Below are 20361 nucleotides of genomic sequence, written 5' to 3'. Positions count from 1 at the left end.
AGCACCCCCACCTCACATATGTGAATACAGAAAGAATCTCCATCTTACATATAGATATTTCTCCCGACTCCTCCATAAACATGCACACCCAGCTTGGCACCCACACACAGTAGATCATTGGCCGGTCCCGCAGAAATCGGTGAGTATCTAATGAGTGTGGCCTGTTGAACTTGTTTGAATTCTCCTCCTCTGCAGGCTTCTAGTTTCATGGGCAAGAGTGCCACTCCCTCGGTGTTGGCCTTGTGTATAGAATCCGGAGCACTCATGGCCATGTGACCGTGATGTCATTGAAGCTCCTTCACCATTGGTTTGGGGTTTGACACAATTGTGTCCTTTGTCCCCAACTAATTCCACCGCTGTGTCCAGCTTCAGTCATGTGGCAGGGTCTATAGTTTATCCAGGTTTCAGGCTTGTTTGTTACTGTGACTGCTGCGACACCTACAGCACTAGATCTCAAGTTTAGGGACTGGGACTAATAGGATTTTCATTAGGAATTCCCACATTAATTGCTTTATATTGTTATATATTTCAATAACAAAAGTACAGTAAAAAATTGTGTAGTACGGTGTTAGCCAGAGACCATATGAAATGTTAAATACTTTTGTGTCAAAAAAGACAAAAGTATAATAGGTATGATACCTTTATTGGCTAACCATAAAAGTTCTATATGCAAGCTTTCAGAGCACAGAGGCCCCTGAAGAAGGGGCCTCTGTGCTCTGAAAGCTTGCATATAGAACTTTTATGGTTAGCCAATAAAGGTATCATACCTATTATACTTTTGTCTTTTTTAATAACAAAAGTAAAAATACATTTCACAGTAGACTGTATGAGAGTGTTACGGGCAATTTTTTTCAAGAATACAATTCTGGGATTCATCTTAACTGGTTCCCGACCGCCCACAGTAATTATACGGCGGGCAGTCGGGGCAGCTAAATGTACTTGGCAGTCAGTGACTGTTGGGCACCCTGGAGAGAAGATAGAAGTGGTTTTCACCACTTCTGTCATCTCTGATCTCTTGTACACAGCGCTCTGTCGATTAGAGGCAGTGGCAGAAATTGGTCCCGGTGATCATGTGACTGGTCACATGATCACCGGGATGCCATTAGTGGAAGACTGCTGCTGGGTCTAACTAGACCCAGCACAGCCCTAACAGTGAGAATAGTCACTATAACAGGAATGATTTATGTACAGCCTCAGTTACAGTGGAAAAACATGGTGTAATGTAGAAAAAAACAATAATAATAAAGTCCCCAAAGGTCTTTTCTGACGTTTTGAGGGACAAGCCATAATAAGAAAATTAAAAATAAATTAAATAATAAATACACATAATACCTGCCCAAAAAAAAGTTCTGCACGCCAATCATTGCAGTAATGATAGCCTTCACCCATTTACCATAACATAGACATGTAATATATCAAAATTTACGGTAGACAAAGACGATCACAAATAAAAGGTCTATTTTAGGATAAAACGATATTATTACCAGAAAAAAAATAGCAGAAAGGTAAAAACGCATATTTTTTTAAATATTATTTTCAAACAATAAGCCTAAAAATGCTAAAATAGCAAAAAAGATGTGTATAAAAATGATGAAAAAAGAAAACGGCATTGTCTACGAATAAAACGTCGCAAAAATCACGTCGCTAAACCAACAAATAAAAAGGTTATAGCAGTTTAACTAACGCGTGCTAAAAATGGCTGAACGGTGCCTGGTCATGGAGGCTCAAAGCAGCTTGGTCCTGAACCAGTTAAAAGAAAACTGCACGCTCGAAAACATTTGCATCAAGCGTATGGAAAGATGCTCATACAGCAATGCCCTAACAAACAACATAACTAGAAAAAATGGAGAAAGAGTGATCTAATAAACTGCAAGGCCTAAGGGACAAATGGCAGATTTACTCCTGTAAATTTTATCTAAAATGGGAGCTCCAATTTAAGGTATTCTCTATACCCATGATGCTTCTGTACTCCATAGTGGCTTTGTGTGAATGTTATTTATTGGGGCAAACTATATTGAAAGTCATAATGTACCTTTGTTGGTCTATTGAAAAGACATAATCCTCCTCCACGTGAAAGGAATTCCTTGAACTCAGCAATGCTGCACTTAGAAAACCGTCGAGAATGATACACACTAAAAGGCAAAAGAAAACACATAAAGCATTTCTCTGAATAAAAAGAAAAGCACAATAATGTTTAAAATGTTCTTCAGTATCTTCTTGAAAGACAAAATTGATGACAAAGTAGTAATTGTTTATTTTTTTCTACTAAAACAAACAATAGTAAACAAAAATCTAGCTATAGTAAGGATAAAATTTAGCTATACACTGCATTTATTATCATATACACTGTGTATATATATATATATATATATATATATATATATATATACATACACATAAACAGTATATAGATCTGCAAATACAAAGACAACCCCCACCCCAACAATATTCAACAAACAAAATGTAAACAAAGTGGACACTATGGAATGAAACATGAATCAAGATATAATTACTTTGTTGGCAGGTTTGAGAACTATTATACTTACCCAGTTTCCTCCATAATGCATCCACCAAAGTTCTCTGTACAGTCACATTCTTCTAGAACAAAACCAAAAAACATTAAGAATATTAAATTATAAGGAAATAAAACAAATCATATTAAACCCAGTGACGATGTTTGGTTTTCCTTGGACAACATATATTTTTGTAATTAATAAATGTGAAATAAATCAACAAATAGTAAAGTTTACATCAGTTCACACTATGTAACAACCAGAATGCCGAATTACTATATAAACCATTACGATAAAAGCCAAGGATTATTTTCAGACGGATATCTTTAAGATCACACTAAACTACAAGTAGAGTTCATGTCCTCATAGTATTACTTACTTGGCTTCATTTTCCTGGAGGCGGGTTCCCACTGTATACCAAGGTTCTGAGCTAAACTTTGAGCCAGTTGCTGGGCCATTGCCATCAAAAATCCATACTGTGATGAAAACGTATAGCAATTATTCATTCTTTTGCTATAATAATGTGTAACAATGCAGTGCAATACTGCCTTTTATAACATTGCTGGATGATAGGCTGAACTGGATTCATTTGTCTTTTTTTCAGCCTTAGGGTATGTGCACACACACTAATTACGTCCGTAGTTGACGGACGTATTTCGGCCGCAAGTACCGGACCGAACACAGTGCAGGGAGCCGGGCTCCTAGCATCATACTTATGTACGATGCTAGGAGTCCCTGCCTCGCTGCAGGACAACTGTCCCGTACTGAAAACATGATTACAGTACGGGACAGTTGTCCTGCAGCGAGGAAGGGACTCCTAGCATCGTACATAACTATGATACTAGGAGCCCGGCTCCCTGCACTGTGTTCGGTCCGGTACTTGCGGCCAAAATACGTCCGTCAATTACGGACGTAATTAGTGTGTGTGCACATACCCTTACAAACCATAAGGGTAAGTTCCACATTGGTTTTTATAGCAGAAAATCCGCAGTATATTACAGTAGCAGCAGAGTGGATGATGTTTGAAGAAATCTCCTCCACACGCTGCGGAAAAAATCTTCCGAATTAATCAGCAGCATATCAATTTATGCTGCAAAATCGCTGCTCCTCTGTTGCGGGTTTTCCCCATTGATTTCAATGGGGAGGTAAAACCTGCAACAAATAGTAAGTGTTGCGATTTTTTTAGCAGCGGAAATGCTGCGATTCTGCCGCAAAAATTGCAAATTTAGAAAAAAGAAAAAATTTTTTGGGGTTTAATATTATTACAAATTTTAATACTTACCCCCTGGCATTGTCATAGCGACACTTTCTACTCTTCTTCATCCAGGCCTGCCTCCTGGGATGACGTTTCATCCCATGTGACTGCTGCAGCCAATCACGGGTTGCAGCATCGTTCCAGGAGGCTGGGCTGCACGGAGAGCAGAGGGACGCGTCGTTATGACAACGGAGAACGGGGTAAGTAGTAGCTTTTTTTTTTTCAACCACTGTATTCTGCGGCGGAGATTGCACCCAAAAAAATGCCTTACAATTTAGTGCGGAATTCCCTGCGGGGGCTAAGAATGGATACGCTGTGTAATTTTACACAGCCTATCCGCCCTTTGTAAACATAGCCTGCACATGCCTCATAATATCCAAAATAGATAGACAGACAGACAGACAGACAGACAGACAGACAGACAGACAGACAGACAGACAGATAGATATAGATAGATAGATAGATAGATAGATAGATAGATAGATAGATAGATAGATAGATAGATAGATCACAAACGTGAATAAAATTACAGTTTGCTGCAGTCACTGCTTGACTTTTAATGTATTTTACCTTTCAATTGATTTTTATTAAACATTTCCATCAAAAGTTGGATACAGTAAAACATTGGAATTATGGGCATACCATACACACAATGGCATACATAAAAAGACCAGCATACACCAAACTGGTAAGTTTTACAAAGCTTTATGAATATACATGTCTGATACTTTACAAACATCAATACAAATAGTGAACCATTGAAGGATTCTAAGAAATGAAGAGGAGCTAGAGGGAGGGATAACACAGAAAAAGAGGAGGAAGAGCTAGTGGGAATAAGTGATATGCCTTGTTGAAGGCTCGGTAAAGGGAGGTATGACATCATGGTCAAAGAGGACATGGCCTGGATATGAAATACCTTTCTAATTTAAATCTAAAATTCTTTAAAACCTAGAAAAATGAGGAATAATGAGAAATAGCATTACTTTATATCACATGGAAGATTACCTCATTTACACCCACTCCTCTAGAGGAGGAACAAACTCCTCCAAAGAAACTCATACTGCTTCTTGTATAGTGGAAAGTTCCATTCCTTCAAAAGAAATGTAAAAGTACACATTTCAATAATGATACAAGCTAATATATTTCATATATTTTAGGACTTTCGAGTTTTTGCTCTCCTTATACCTCTACACCATGTCTACGGGTAAGAACTCACGTTACATTCCCTACACCCTGTATGTTTGGTATCATTAGTCATTTTTTCCATTGCTAGTATTCGATTTTTTTGGTGTATTAGCTCTACCTATTCTTGCAATTATTTGATACCATCATAGTGGTTGCATATGTATGTCTTTTTTCAGTATATAGGTATGTTAGTATAGTATGGGATACATCCATCTAATATACTTGAGGACATATATTTTTTGCAATAATTGTGTGTTTTTACCCCTAGTTATATTGCTGTGCTTGATATTTGTAGTGGTATTCGGGGAGTCTTCACATATTTTGTAGTGTTCTGGTTCATGTCATCTTAGGCCCCTTGTGTTCTCTCTTTGTTTTACATTGGATTTGTATTTTATGTAAAATAAATGTCATATTTTTCAGTAATACTTCTTGTTCTTTTTTGTTTTTTTGGGGGTTTTATATAAAGAAGGGCCCTCAGCATACATATGGGGAATTCCTTTTTGTAGGTTTTATGTCAAGCTAATATATTAGTTAAAATAATTGCAAATATTTGTTATTTGATTTTAGACCATAAAATAAATTTCTATAAAAGGTTGGTTAGTTAAGTGAAGCTGGTGGAGAGTTCTGAAAACACTCCGCTTACTCTACATACTCACTTTGCAACGCCATTAACAGAATACTGGCTGTCATTTATGGCACAGCCACGTGTATTTTGCAGAGCAGCTAGAGGGAATTTCAAATAACCCAAAAATCTACAGGTGAAAATCTGCATGTTTCTTCAATGTTATATCTAGGATTTGTAATAATGTCAGTTTCCAAAGGAAAAAGGCCATAAGATACATACGTTAACAAGTGCACAGCATCAGCATGCTGCTTGATGCTATTCTGTCGGTATTTGGAGAAGTCATGTAACATTTTCACTGGATCAGGACCAATTGTAATACGGTCCTTGTCCGTCCATGTTTCCACAGCAACTAAAACTACACGTGTGTTCAGCTGTTCTTTATATATCTGCAAGTGTAAAGTGAACAAGATCAGACACAGAATACAATAAAAACAATACATTGAAGCCCCATCCACATGTATTGTACTGTTAATTGTTGTGGATTTTCAGTGCAGAATCCGCACAAGAAATCGGAGACAATTCCACAACATTCGAACGCTTTATTCAGACAAACGTGTGTGAAATCGGCCGTGGTTTTTCACAACCGATTCGCACCCGTGCGGGACCCGTTCTCATGTATTCCTTATAGACTTGAGTCTATTGAGGAATCCGTGAAACCGGACAAAAATAGGATATGTTCTATTTTTTCACGGGCCCTTCACACGGTCCGTTAAAATAAGGCCATGTGAATAGCCCCATAGAAATACATGCAGCTGTCTAACGGCCATTAAAAAAATGTCCATCAAACAGAAGATTTATACGTTTGTCTGAATAAAGCTTTAGGATGAGGACACTATTGAGAAGAAGAGTTGTCTAAAAAGCTGACCATTGCCATTTTAACAGCTCCTTATTGATAGTTTGCGAACAAGGCAGACAAACATAGGACAACAGTACAAATCAAAAGTTTGTGTTAGTTGCCAATATATGAACATAATTCTTCCACTACACCAGCAAGGTAAAACACTAATCTAAGTAAAGGATCTCATTGACACTAATGGAATCTGTCAAGCGTCCCTTCTTATACTGGGTAGAATAGTGTGGCAGAATTTGCTATTCTGCCCATAAAACAGACAGAAACCAAACGAAACTGAACGGAAATGAAGCCAACTGATTGAACCAAAATTCCATTGCAATCAATGGTGATATTAACAGAAACATTTCCCTGTGTGTTTCTCTCCCCATCCCTCTCCACAGTGAGTGACAGGCTGCGGTATATGCACATATACAGCAGCCTGTCAGTCACGCGAAGAAGAGCGGGGAGAGGCGGGGCTGCGCTCCCCCTCATGAATACAGCCTACAAATAACTGAGTCTGATGTATGCTTTCATTGCTACTATTACCCAAACGGAGCAAAAAATGTTTGTGCCATTTTGGATAATAGGAGTACTGACCTGTAGCTGCAAAATGTTCCCCTTACATAGGGCAGCAATCTCAACTGATAGATCCTCATGAATACAGCTGAATCATATGACTCATAAAATGTATTGGACAATAGGAGTACGGAGCTGTAGCTGTAACATGTTGCCTTTACATACTGCTTTATATACGGCTCTGAATACGACTCTGTTCACATTGTGTTCTCCCATTGTAGGCTCCGAATGTAAATGTGCCTATATATGCCACTGTATGCTATACAGTGGCATATGTCACCCATAGTAACACACCACATGTAAAAAAAAAAACATATACCACGTGGTGTACATTTTTAAGCAGTGGCTCATTTTAAGGGAAGGCGCAGCAGTCTCCGATTTTCTATTCAGTAAAAAAAAAAGTTTCATCATCCGCTAGGTCCATAGGGGTCTTACGTTCACAATATTTAGAACTTCAGAATATCTGGGACTTCAGAATATCTGGGAGTATCTGCCAGTGAATATGCTGAATTTATACACCAAACATGGTATGAGTAGATCCTAACACAGAGACAAATGCTAATGTGAACAGAGCTAAAAGCGATGATAAGGTAATACACAGAACTTTTCATTCAAAATGATATATTTCTTTGAATTTGGGCAATCCTGCAATTGAACATTCTATAAAATATCTAATACTGTTGTCATTTAATAAACCAGTACAGAACAAAAAAACAAAACAGAAATTGTTCTGTAAACACGTTTGACTTTCTAAATGTGTTGATCTAAACTGAGCAATATGAACATAAGATGTTCTATCCAACTATAGGATATGAAGAACAGAATGCCGTACATGATGAGTGCTATAAACGCAGAAGCTTTCATCGATGGCCTTTGATAATGTCAATTGCACATAATGACCCTTATTCTGGATTACTTTGAATTACAAGTGTGCAATACAAATATAAAAACTCCTAACAAGCACATAGTACAACTGTTACATGAGGTAGGAACAAGAACCACAATTAATTCTATTGCACATTACTGGAGCGCCCCTCATCAGTGACAAAGATCAAACATTTGATCTCTAGTTACCCTTTATAATAAATATAAATGTGTTATTTTTATAATTATATTAGTATGGACATAACATAGATCCTTCATCATAATCTTTCAAACAGAACACAACTAGAGCTAGTAGGTTTAAGGATGCGATAAGTGGGTGACCATTTCATTCCACTTGTCTTAGTAGCTAGATTTTGTTGATGCATCCTAGCTACTAAGACCTACTTTTATAGTGTGATGTACTAATAATGTATTGGAAGTATACCATATAATGTGCTTTAGAAAGTAAGGCTGTAAAGTGTGGACAATGCATGGTGCTATACTCGTATATATATTTTTAGATATTCCACAAATTCAGATTAAACTCCATTTTTGGCCCATAGTTTACGATATTAGGTCTAAAGTACACAATGTTGTATGGATCCCAATTACACTGTCCATAGTATTCTATAGGCCATGCTGGACCTCTATGTACTTGCAATTTTCCCATGGAGACATACAGAGATTTAACCCCCTGGAGATTCAGCCAATTTTAATTTTTTCATTTAGTTTTTTCCTGCCCGCCTTTCAAAAGCCATAACTTTTTTATTTTTCCACAAAACTATACATCTCAGTCTTCTCAGCTTGCCCTGCTCTATAACATGCTGCCTGAAGATTGGACTGCTTTTTTTTAACTTGACAAGTTCCCTTTAAGCTCTTAAAATGCTAAACTACTAAATTTTTCTAAGGGCAATAAGAATCAGCTGTATGCATGAAGGAAATAACTGAAAATCAGCACAAAAGTAGTGAAATAAAGTATTTGCCACATTTTTAAGTAGACCTATACTGTTTTTTTTTATCGTATAATTTCCTTTTAGAGAGAGAAAGATAGTAACATGAAAAAAAAAATATCCCTTTAAAGAGGCTCTGTCACCAGATTTTGCAACCCCTATCTGCTATTGCAGCAGATAGGCGATGCAATGTAGATTACAGTAACGTTTTTATTTTAAAAAAACGAGCATTTTTGGCCAAGTTATGACCATTTTTGTAGTTATGCAAATGAGGCTTGCAAAAGTCCAAGTGGGTGTGTTTAAAAGTACAAGTCCAAGTGGGTGTGTATTATGTGCGTACATCGGGGCGTTTTTAATACTTGTACTAGCTGGGCGCTGTGAAGAGAAGTAACATCCTCTTCTCTTCAGAACGCCCAGCTTGTGACAGTGCAGACCTGTGACGTCACTCACAGGTCCTGCATCGTGACGGCCACATCGGCACCAGAGGCTACAGCTGATTCTGCAGCAGCATCAGCGTTTGCAGGTAAGTCGATCTTGTGGCTATGGCCCATAGATTACTGGATGACACTACAACCTACATGATCCTTGAAAAAAATCCCACTGATCTGTTTCTTAATGAACTATATACGCTGCTTGATGTAGCCAAGACACAGAATATGATCAGTAATGAGGAATTCAAACGGATCTATAATCCTACTCCCACATTAGCGACCTTCTACGCCCTGCCTAAGATCCATAAGATATCTCGCCCAATACCAGGCAGGCCCATAGTATCTGGTAATGATAGCCTCACCCAAGGCATTAGTATGTACTTGGACGAAATTCTTTCGCCCTTCGTCACCTCTTTGCCCTCTTTTTTAAGGGACACTAAGGATACCATCAACAGGATCCAGGAGATTCATGTCACTCCCTCCACATTTATTGCTAGCATCGACGTAGAGTCACTCTACACTAACATTCAGCACCAATTTGGCCTCACAGCAATTGCACATTTTTTGGGTACCAAGGGAATTAAATTCCATGCACATAATAAATTTTTACTGTCACTACTCCGATTTCTCCTTACTCATAATTATTTTTTATTTGATAAAAAATTCTACCAGCAGATTAAAGGAACGGCTATGGGCACTGTTTGTGCACCCACATATGCAAATTTATTTTTGGGATGATAGGAGGATACTTTAGTTTTCACTGACACTTTGGCTTCCTACACTTGTCACATCCTGTTCTGGGGGAGATATATTGACGATATTCTCCTCCTATGGGATGGTGACTTAAACACTTTTCATGACTTCATGGACACATTAAACACTAATCATGTGGGCATGAAATTTACCCACGTAATTCATAAAAATGAGATTACCTTTTTGGATCTCAAAATTTCTCTGGATCCTGTTGGTGGTATCCACACTGACATCTCACGCAAATCTACGTCTACTAACAGCCTGTTACATTGGGAGAGTTATCACCCTCCTGCCCTTAAGAAGGGAATTCCTATTGGGCAATACCTTCGTGCTAAACGGAACTGCTCCGATGAACAGTCCTTTGAATTGGAATGTAATGGCCTTTTCTACAAATTTTTGGCACGAGGGTATCCTAGAAAATGGCTACACAAAGCGTATGCTAGGGCAAGGGCTACGGATAGAAAAGAGTTACTATGTGAACGTAAATCTATGACTGGCCAACAATCAGTGATTGCCACTAAGTCTGGTGGAGCGACTAGTGTTAGATGCATTGGGACCTTCGATACTGGTTCTCAACAGGTGCGTGAGATCCTAGGTCGACACTGGCCAATTCTCCTAGCCGATCCTGATTTTCAGGATGTTGTCCCCCCTACTTCTAATATTACCTACCGCAGAGGTAGGAATCTGCGTGACTACCTGGTGCATAGTCATCATTCTGGATCTACTACTAACTAAAAACTGGCTAAAGACGTCGGTCACTGGATCTCATCCATGTGGCCGCTGTTCTTTTTGCTATTTGATGCCTACTACCAAACAATTTACCAACCCACTTGACAATAGATCCTACCAGGTTAAACAATTTATTAATTGTCAGAGTAAGGGGGTCATCTATATAGCTAGGTGTCCTTGTCACAAGTTGTATGTGGGTAAGACCATACAAGAATTAAGGAGGAGAATTTCAAAACATCTGAGTACGATAAATCAAAAAGAGGATACGCCACTGTCTAGTGGGGATGTTCGGTCCTTACAGTTTTGGGGCATTATGCAGGTTAACCTCGGTCCAAGAGCAGGTAATTTGGACCAGAAATTATTGCAAGAGGAGGCACGCTGGATCCATCGCCTGGGATCCCTTAGCCCAGGAGGCCTCAATGAGGGATTCACCTTTGCAGCGTTTCTGTAAATCTCAATGTACATATTATAATTCTACATGATGGTGATTTGCCAATATGTATTATTGGAACCATATTTCCGTTCGTATGAGTCATTGTGTCATTTCTGAAGACACTTTAAGACTAAAACTCTAATTGATCTGCCTTTCTACTTTTTCTTAAATATACTTGTTAAAAATTGTACTTACGATTTGCATTATGCATTTCCTCAGGCTACCGTTTGGTAACTAACACGTTGGTTTTACTATCACCCTGGCTAATTAACTTACTGTATCTTTACGTATATCATTAATAATGCCATCTTCTGGTAACAAATTTGATATTTGGGGCCCTTAGTGAGCATATTCTATACAGTAGTCTGTCTCATACTGTCTATTCATTCATGTCCCGTTGTTACCTCTTATGCCACCCACATTGGTACCCGGCGTATACATCTAGTTCCAACGATGTTCTAGTTTGTTGCCATGCGCATGCGCCACTGTGTAAACCCCTGAGCGCAGTGATTATTTCTATCACCTTGATTTACCAAACTGCGCATGCGCGCCTGGTCGCGCGCTCATTGGTGGCTCGTACTAAGCCCGTGATTCGCGGCACTGTCTGTCCATCAATGAGGAGGGGGCACGGTCCCCAATTCCTCTCTTGATTGGTTGCTGTCTGATTGAGGTGACATGTGTAGTCACTCTCAATGCGTATATAGCTAGGGTTATTCCGCCGCGCGTTTGGAATTGGCCCCGATACCCCTGAAGACGCTACATCGTAGCGAAACATGTCAGGGGGGCTTCTACCTGTATTTTAATATATGTCTTGCTGACTCTCTGAAAATAAATGTGGGTTGAGTGTTGCGGTCTGCAGCCGATGGCACTTAATATTCCCACGATAGAATCCATATATCGTGCACTATGCTGATTCCTGTCAGCAATGGACTTTAACTTTTAATCTCTATGTAGTCTGTCCTTTGTTGCAAATCTAATAAAGACTTTGTTATTTTGTTAAATGATAGTTGGAAAACAGGGCTTTCTTTGCCGGTAGGCAATCTTTTTGAATTTAACTGTATATATGTATTGAGCTTTGTTCTGGTACTGTATATATGTCAGAGCTTGGGTCTGAAGCTGTAATTTATATAGGATATATTTATAATAACAAAATTGGAGGGCAGATGGAATTGTTGCAATTCATTGTCTATTTAATGGGAACCTGTCAGGTAGTTTTAACCCCTTGAACCGCCACCATGCGGTAATACATGACCTGACAATATTTCCAAACATTCCCTTGCATGTTTTTTTTCAGATGCAGCAAAATCTATACAATTTAACTATGTAAAATGGCACACACTATATGCTAATTACTTATTAAAGGGTCATGGGGCGATGCCGCTATCCTGAAGAGTCACATAGTCCTTCCTCCAATCCCACGTTTCCATGCTTGATTGACATTCCCCTGGCTGTTATATATCACTAGCAGCCTCCTCTAACTTTCCCAGATGCGCCATTGTCCAGTACTGCATGGGCATGCACCGTGCAGCGAAGCGTTCTCTGCCCGGCTTCATCGCTGCACTGCACATGCCAGGGGAGTACAAGGCAATGGCGCATACGCAAGAGTTGGAGGAGGCTAGTTGTGATGTAGAACAGCCATGGAAGTGTTAACCAAGGAAGGTGATAAGTTGTTATGGTGGGATGACCCCTTTAACATGAAGCATAGATTATTCACACACATATCTGGTCTTCTGTGAAAATTATTCTGCTCATAATGAGATGATATAAAAAAAAATGTGAACAATAAAGTGTCTACCTATTGTAAGACTAAGGTAAAATTTGCATTCCTGCTCTAATACAATATCTATCTGAACGAAATGTAACATTTTCATGGAAAATAAGTACCCTCATTCCCAATATACAGCAGTTGAAAACACATTGGGGCAAAGACTTCCCTAGTAATTTTAGGCTGGGTTCACACAACCTATTTTCAGGCGTAAACGAGGTGTATTATGCCTCGTTTTACGTCTGAAAATAGGGCTACAATACGTCGGCAAACATCTGCCCATTCATTTGAATGGGTTTGCCGACGTACTGTCCAGACAACCTGTCATTTACGCGTCGTCGTTTGACAGCTGTCAAACGACGTCGCGTAAAAATACAGCCTCGTCAAAATAAGTGCAGGACACTTCTTTCAGACGTAATTTGAGCCGTTCTTCATTGAACTCAATGAAGCACAGCTCAAAATTTACGGCTGTCAGAGAAGCCTCGCAATATGCGAGGAGCAGCATTTACGTCTGAAACGAGGCAGCTGTTTTCTCCTGAAAACAGTCTGTCTTTTCAGACGTAAAAGCCTGCTACCGTGTGCACATACCCTAAGTGTAGTGTGTGCTGTATTTCCTAAGACTTGGAATATGGTGCAGCTACTGATCTATACCAGCTTGTACCTGGCGTAGCTTACCGTCACTTTTTACTGCATAGATAAACTTTATCTGTGATTGTGAATTACCTTATCATTAGCGCGTCACCCACCTACTATACTCTCACTTAGGTCAGCCAGGTGGCGTCACTTATTCAATGTTTATTTACTTTTAGATGATTATAAGCTGTGAACCGTTGCTGATTAATGTGAATCAATAAAATAGTAATCTTTATTGCACTGCTCTCAAGCCAGGCAGATGTTCCTCACTCTTTCTGAATGTCTTTTTTGCTTTCTGAATATCATTGCTCTAGAAGACCTATTAATATAAATCGTTACCTTTAATAAAAAAAAAAAATACACGTAAAAGTCGGCTTGTACAGCCGGGTCAGCCAAAATAAACACTTGATAAACAAGCAGGGAAATCCAGGAAGGGGGTGGTATATATACGGTAGAAAGGGAAATATCACCCTACATATATCCCTTTTTCTAACAGACCCTGCCTGCAGCAGAACTACCGCCCTGATAAGGGCGATCCCTCTATCTGGAACCTCGTGTTTGCACCCTAGTAGGTTCCTACTGAAGAAGCTTATAATATAGGTGCTCTAACTCTGTAGCCTCCTAACAAAAAAAACCCTCATCGATACCTCTTACCAAGGGTGCAAGGAGGTTAACACAGATTAAAGAACAGCACGTATAAAATTTCACATATGATAAATGAATTATTTTTCGTGCCACACATATTGAAGGTCACACTGATATCTCACAAAAAAAAATTACAACATGTGTGTCACCACAAATGTTTACACAAGGCAATTCACTTAGGTAAAACTGATAGTACTATAACGTAGATATATCAGCAGAATAGTATCTTTAGTGTCACAGCCATTATTGTGATATCCATGTCATAAACACCAAAAAGGATTTTAACTTTTTGTCCCAAAAACAACTCCCAGTGCGTTTCCCTGTAGATAAACCAAAGTTCATCAGGAGACATATGAAATCAGTCAAGAGGTGCCATGATAATGTTATTGCAGATACCTTCACCTATAAAAAAAAAGACAGCAATTCCAACAGCAGTGTTGTAGTAACCTAGTTACATGTATAAGAGTATGATGTACCACATGTTGTGTCACCTGTATTTCCTTATAGATTGTAAGCTCTTCCTAGCAGGGCCCCCACTCTTCTTGTGCAAAATTTTAATTAGTTTTGTCATTATGTAATGTCTGATATTGTCTGTACATGAACCCTCTGAATTGTAAAGTGATGCGGAATATGTTGGTGCTATATAAATAAAGATTATTATTATTACTGTGGGTAAAGAACCGTGAGATTTCATGGAGTGTATTAGAGAAGTCGATCAGAGGGTCGCTGAAAGAAAGGGCTAAATTTTCTGCAAATGCTGCAACTTTTTAGTGCCCATGTCCCACAGTGATCCAATGGATATTAAAGTTGGGCTTGACTGGCACGTGTAGGTGTTCCATACAAAGTACATATAGTAGAAAGGCAGAAAAAGAGAAACTTGATCCTGCCCTGAATTTAAAAGGTAGTAATATTCCAACTTTATTCCAAATGTATTAAAAAGTCCATACACAAAGGGGTGGATGCATCAGATAGCGGACCTACGCGTTTTGGACAAGTCCCTTGTCCTTACTCATGGATTTATTCTGTGTATGGACTTTTTAATACATTTGGAATAAAGTTGGAATATTACTTCCTTTTAAATTCGGCGCTAGGTCAAGTTTCTATTTTTTTGCCTTTGATCTCCATCCTGTGCCGCCATCAGGATCCGTGCGCTGTCTGGGCTCGGACATAGGATCGGTGAGCTGGAGGATTCACAAATTTACTTCTACATATAATGGAATTAGGAAAGAATAGCTCAGTCATGTAAAATTTGTGAAGGATACTTTATAAGAAAATATACCATTTATCTTAACTCAAGGTGCACACATACATTTTTTCCTTCAGATACTCTGGTAAACATCTTTGTGAATTATGGCATGCCTTCAAAATATTTCAGAGCATTTCAGGACGCTGCGTGGTACACAATGTATTTAAAATGCTCCTCATTGGCTCAGTGGGTTGGCTGACGTCTATTGATACCATCTGTAGCGTCCATGGCCGCGGGCCGTCGGGTTCACTCACCTCCCGACGCCCGCAGCCATGGATCCGTGAGCGCAGGTCCACGTCTCCCTCCTAGGAGACGCCAGCGCTCACTTCCGCTCCGTTCGGCTGTGTCCCGGCCTTACAGGACCAGCGCGCACAAATAGGAAATCGTCAACATCATCAACTGCCACGATTTCCTGGTCTATAAGAAGGCCCCTGGCCTTCTAATCCTTGCCTGAGCGTTGTTAGTTTTCCCAGTCTGTCTTGCAAATGGTCCCTTAGTGTTTCCTGTTCCTGTTGTTTCCCGTGCCTTGTTCCCCGTTCCTGTTTCCCGTGCTTTGCGTTAGTATCAAGTCGTGCCACGTCCTGTGTCATCTGCCACGTCCAGAGGAATGTGCCACGTCCTGTGTCATCTGCCACGTCCAGAGGAATCTGCCACGTCCAGAGGAATCTGCCACGTCCAGAGGAATCTGCCTTGTCCTGTGTCATCTGCCACGTCCGGAGGAATCCGCCACGTCCTGTGTCATCTTCCACATCCGGAGGAATCCGCCACGTCTTGCGCAACTTGCGGCTCCTGTGTCATCCGCCACGTTTGGCGCTGTCTGCTGTAACCATCTCCATCTGTGCCAGAGCTTCGGTCACCGTCTGGACTATTCAGGTACCCTTGTGCGGGACATTGTATTTCTGGGGTGTCCTGTTGTTTGGCCAGCTGCCTCCCCGCTACGGCGGTACGGCCTAGTGGGTCCACTAACCCGCTCCGTGACACCATCCAGCGGTCCCAGACGCTAGGAGTCAGTATAGTAAGTGCATGATGTGTTCTTGTGCTGTTGCCCTCTCATCCACCATTCATCTCTTAATGTCCAGCCACATCTTCCCCCGAACTTGGCGTCATTAAAGTATTTTAATTTGCCATAATTGTGGCATTTGGAGCCTTGGCCCACCGAAGAATCCCCAGCATTAAGTAAGCTCCCTAGTATGCTGGCTGATGTCTATTCATGCTGCCTAGCAGTCATGGTCGTTGTCTAGGTGTATCACGATCTTGGCAGGGTGGATGGAATTCTATTTCACCAGCTTCTAGTAGCGCTTAAAAGCACTGCAGCACCAATACTAACAGATTCCCTGGTTTTCACCAGGGACCGCCGCAAGACCGTTTGGACTTCGCTGCAGGGAATCTGCAGATCGCATCCCTTAAAAGAAGCGGACCTGAACCATGCAGATGTTACAACGGATGCAGGATACAGTAGCATGGTCAAGAATAGCCGAGGTCAGGGTCCCAGGCACAGATGCAGAAGTCAGAGATACAAGCAGAGGTCGTTACACAGGGAGTCAGATAAGGTATGGTACAATGCTGGAGCTAGGTAGAAATGACCTAATACTCAGGCACCTGTTGGTGCTCAGAGGGAGGCTATATAGGCTGTATTATAGTTAGGCGTCATGTGACGTTAGGGGGGAGTTTACCAGAATTGTAGGTAATGCCATGTACTAGCTACTAGAGGGTGTTCCAGATTGTAATTTTGCATTCCAGCTACTAAAAGGAGCTCCGGCATGTAATCTCGCATTCCAGCCACTAGAGGGAGATGAAACCATCTGCCCAGGTAAGTACGGGCTGAGCGTTGTTTTGTGACAAGTTGTGGGTATAGGAAGTGTATGATGTGTTCTTCAAGTAAGGTTATATTCCCACGAGCGGTTGAGGTGCAATTTAAAATGCATGCGGTTTTTCAGATGTGCTTTTGATGCGGTTTTTAACTGGACCTTAACTGCTAGAGGATCACTATTGTGTAAAAAAAAAAATTCTGACAGATTAGTAGGGGCAAAAATTCCTTGCTGATCGATGTGCCCCCTTAACTCTGAACAGCTTTTTCCATCTCTCTTGGCTCCCTAGAAGAAGTGGAAAAATTAATCATACCCAGACGGGCACAGTGCTCCACCAGGAGCTTCTGCCTCTTTGTACTAAATATCGGTGGAGTCTTATCAGATGTCAAAACTTCTGACATGTCACTGTGAAATGTCAGAAACTTTTTTACAAATTAGAATCTTTCCAGAATGGAAAGGGGTAGTACAGTGGATGTAAAAGCGATGAGTATAGGCAGGCCCAAGGGCCTACTCAGACCTCGAGCTAGTCCTGCTAACTGTTATGGAATCACCAGTTGAGCAATTCCCAGATCTGAAGTTTATGGAATTGCTACGTGAGCGATTCCCCAAAGGCTGCTGGAGACGGTCAGGAATGAGGGTGCAAATAAATCCATCCCAACTCTGATTAACAGAGTCTAAGGCTACTCTATGGTGTTCACCAGAGCCCACCACAAGGCAGGATGGATTTTGATGCATAGAACCCAGGTTGCTTTAAAAGAGTTTGGTGCTGGATAAAAGGTGCAATGCAGGCAATACCAGAACAGATAACAAGACAGCCAGAGGGTAAACAGAAAGTCCAAATCACAATGCTAGTCGATATCAGGGATTGCAGAGATCAAAACAAGTCGGGAGAAGAAAGTTCAAATCAGTAAGCAGAGGGTAATCCAAAGACAAGCCGAGGTCCAGCTCCAAAAAGTGCAAATAGTCAAAAGGTACAGGATAAAGTCAGTAGCTTCATCAAACACATGGAAACAAGGAAAATCACAAGCAAAGAAAACAGAACCAAGCCAGATTTAAATACTCCACCCTTCAATCTGATAGGAAGAAGGACAGAGAATTGGGATAGGCTCGACAACTAAAACCAGAACCGCCCTGAATCAAGACTAGTACTCATGGTTATCTTAAAGGGACGGACGTTTCCTAACAGTATCCCCTTTCTACGAGGGGCCACCGGACTCTTAAATCTCGGTCTAGGTTTCAAAGGAAACTTTAAGTGAAAGAATTTAACTAAACGGTTAGAATGTACTGTGTGGATTAGATGGTGGAAAAAACTTTTTAAGGAGAGTTTTGTGAAAAACTTCATGAATTTTAAAAGACGGAGGAAGAGCCACAGGGTTAATAACTTCAACAATTTCATATGGACCAATAGACCTAGGAGCAAACTTATGAGACGGTACTTTCAGTCGCAGATTCTTAGTAGAAAGCCACACCGTACGTTTCTTATCAGCATTTTTCTTTTGAATAACTTGGGAGTTTTTCAGGTTCAATTGAACCTGAGCCTAAACTGTGCACAGTTTATTTGATTCAACTTCCAACTCAGGGTTATCACTAGAAGAGGCTGAAAATGAACCAAAACGAGGATGAAAACCATAATTACAGAAAAACGGAGAGGTATCAAGAGAAACATGATGACGATTATATATAGCAAATTCTGCTAGTGGAAGATACGAGACTCATTCAGCCTGATTATCTGCAACATAACACCAAGGATATTGTTCCAAGGTTTGATTAAAACACTCGGTTTGACTAATAGTTAGCCACAAATTGTACACCTCTATTAGAGACAATATTTTCCAAAATACCATGCAGGCAGACTACCTGATCATTAAATAATTTAGACAAAGTTTTGGAATCAGGAAGTTGAAGAAAAGGAATGAAATGACACATTTTACTGAAACGGTTCACGACAACCCAAATGAAAGTTTTCCCTTCAGAGGGAGGAAAATCGGTGATAAAATCCATAGACAGGTGAGATCAAGGTTTCTGCGAAAACAGACAACGGAAGTAGTTCACCCATAGGACAAACTCGAAGAGTCTTAGCGCGAGCATAGACATCACTAGCAGAGGCATAGGAACTCACATCACAAGACAAAGACGGCCACCAGTAGAGCCGCGAGACTAATTTTTTAGTACCAGTTATCCCTGGATGACCACACTAAACTGAATCATGTAACTCATTGAGCAAACAAAATCTGAACTGAGGAGGCTCAAATAATCTTCCAGCACAAATGTTTTGTGGAGCGAGTTGCTTTTGTGGAGCGAGTTGCTGACATTTTTTAATCTCAGTTACAAGATCAGGTGATATTGCAGAAACCACTATCCCCTTAGATAAAATAGTTTCAGGATGAATGTCGGGGACTTGTTGGAACAGAAACTTAGAGATAAGTTGTCGGCTTTGACATTTTTAGACCCGGGTCTGTAGGTTACAATAAAGTCAAATCTGGTAAAGAACAAGGCCCACCTAGCCTGTCTAGGATTGAGTCTTTTGGCTGATTCTAAAAAAGTCAGGTTTATGGTCAGTCTGTACAGTAATTTGATGTCTAGCCCCATCTAGAAAGTAGCGCTACTCTTCAAACGCCCACTTAATACCAAGAAGCTCACAATTTCACAGTTTCCTATATCATAATTTTTTGCAGTGGTGGAAAATTTGCGAGGAAAAAAAAAGCACAGGGATGCAAATTAGTCAATACAGAAGATCCTTGAGACAACACAACACCTATTTCTGAGGCATCAACCTCAACAATAAAGGGGCTAGAAAGGTCAGGTTGAACAAGTACAGGTGCTTCTATAAAACACTGTTTTAAGGTTTCAAAGACGGAGACCACATTAGGTTTCCAATTTACAAGGTCAGAACCCACTTTTGTAAGATTCGTCAAAGGTTTGGCAATGGAGAAAAAATTATGAGTACATTTTCGGTAATAGTTAGCAAAACCCAAGATCCTCTGCAGAGCTTTAAGTGAAGTGGGTTAGACCCAATTAAGAACCACCAGAACCTTAGCGGAGTCCATACGAAAATCATGAGGAGAAAGAACAAACACCAAGAAATTAACTTCCTGAACACCAAAAAGACATTTTTCAA

At 40.2% G+C, this 20361-nt stretch overlaps 1 protein-coding gene across 8 annotated transcripts in view; it reads right to left on the bottom strand.

Moving 5' to 3' along the window:
* Positions 1-20361, bottom strand: part of ADAM23 (ADAM metallopeptidase domain 23) — a 199787-nt gene that overhangs the window by 59244 nt on the left and 120182 nt on the right. For 5 of the 8 annotated variants that reach the window (XM_075829862.1, XM_075829867.1, XM_075829861.1 and 2 more), the window contains exons 11-15: positions 5798-5964; positions 4774-4858; positions 2893-2989; positions 2547-2598; positions 2033-2132 (exon numbers count right to left, since the gene is read on the bottom strand). In XM_075829862.1, coding sequence (XP_075685977.1) covers positions 2033-2132; positions 2547-2598; positions 2893-2989; positions 4774-4858; positions 5798-5964 — 501 coding nt within the window. The remainder of the gene's footprint in view (positions 1-2032; positions 2133-2546; positions 2599-2892; positions 2990-4773; positions 4859-5797; positions 5965-20361) is intronic. The other 3 variants (XM_075829866.1, XM_075829863.1, XM_075829865.1) reach the window with 1 other exon arrangement.

Source organism: Rhinoderma darwinii, chromosome 6 (genome assembly GCF_050947455.1).
Source record: "Rhinoderma darwinii isolate aRhiDar2 chromosome 6, aRhiDar2.hap1, whole genome shotgun sequence".
Taxonomy (NCBI): domain Eukaryota; kingdom Metazoa; phylum Chordata; class Amphibia; order Anura; family Rhinodermatidae; genus Rhinoderma; species Rhinoderma darwinii.
The sequence above is the reverse complement of the archived record's forward strand: the minus strand, read 5'-3'. Positions and strand labels throughout refer to the sequence as shown.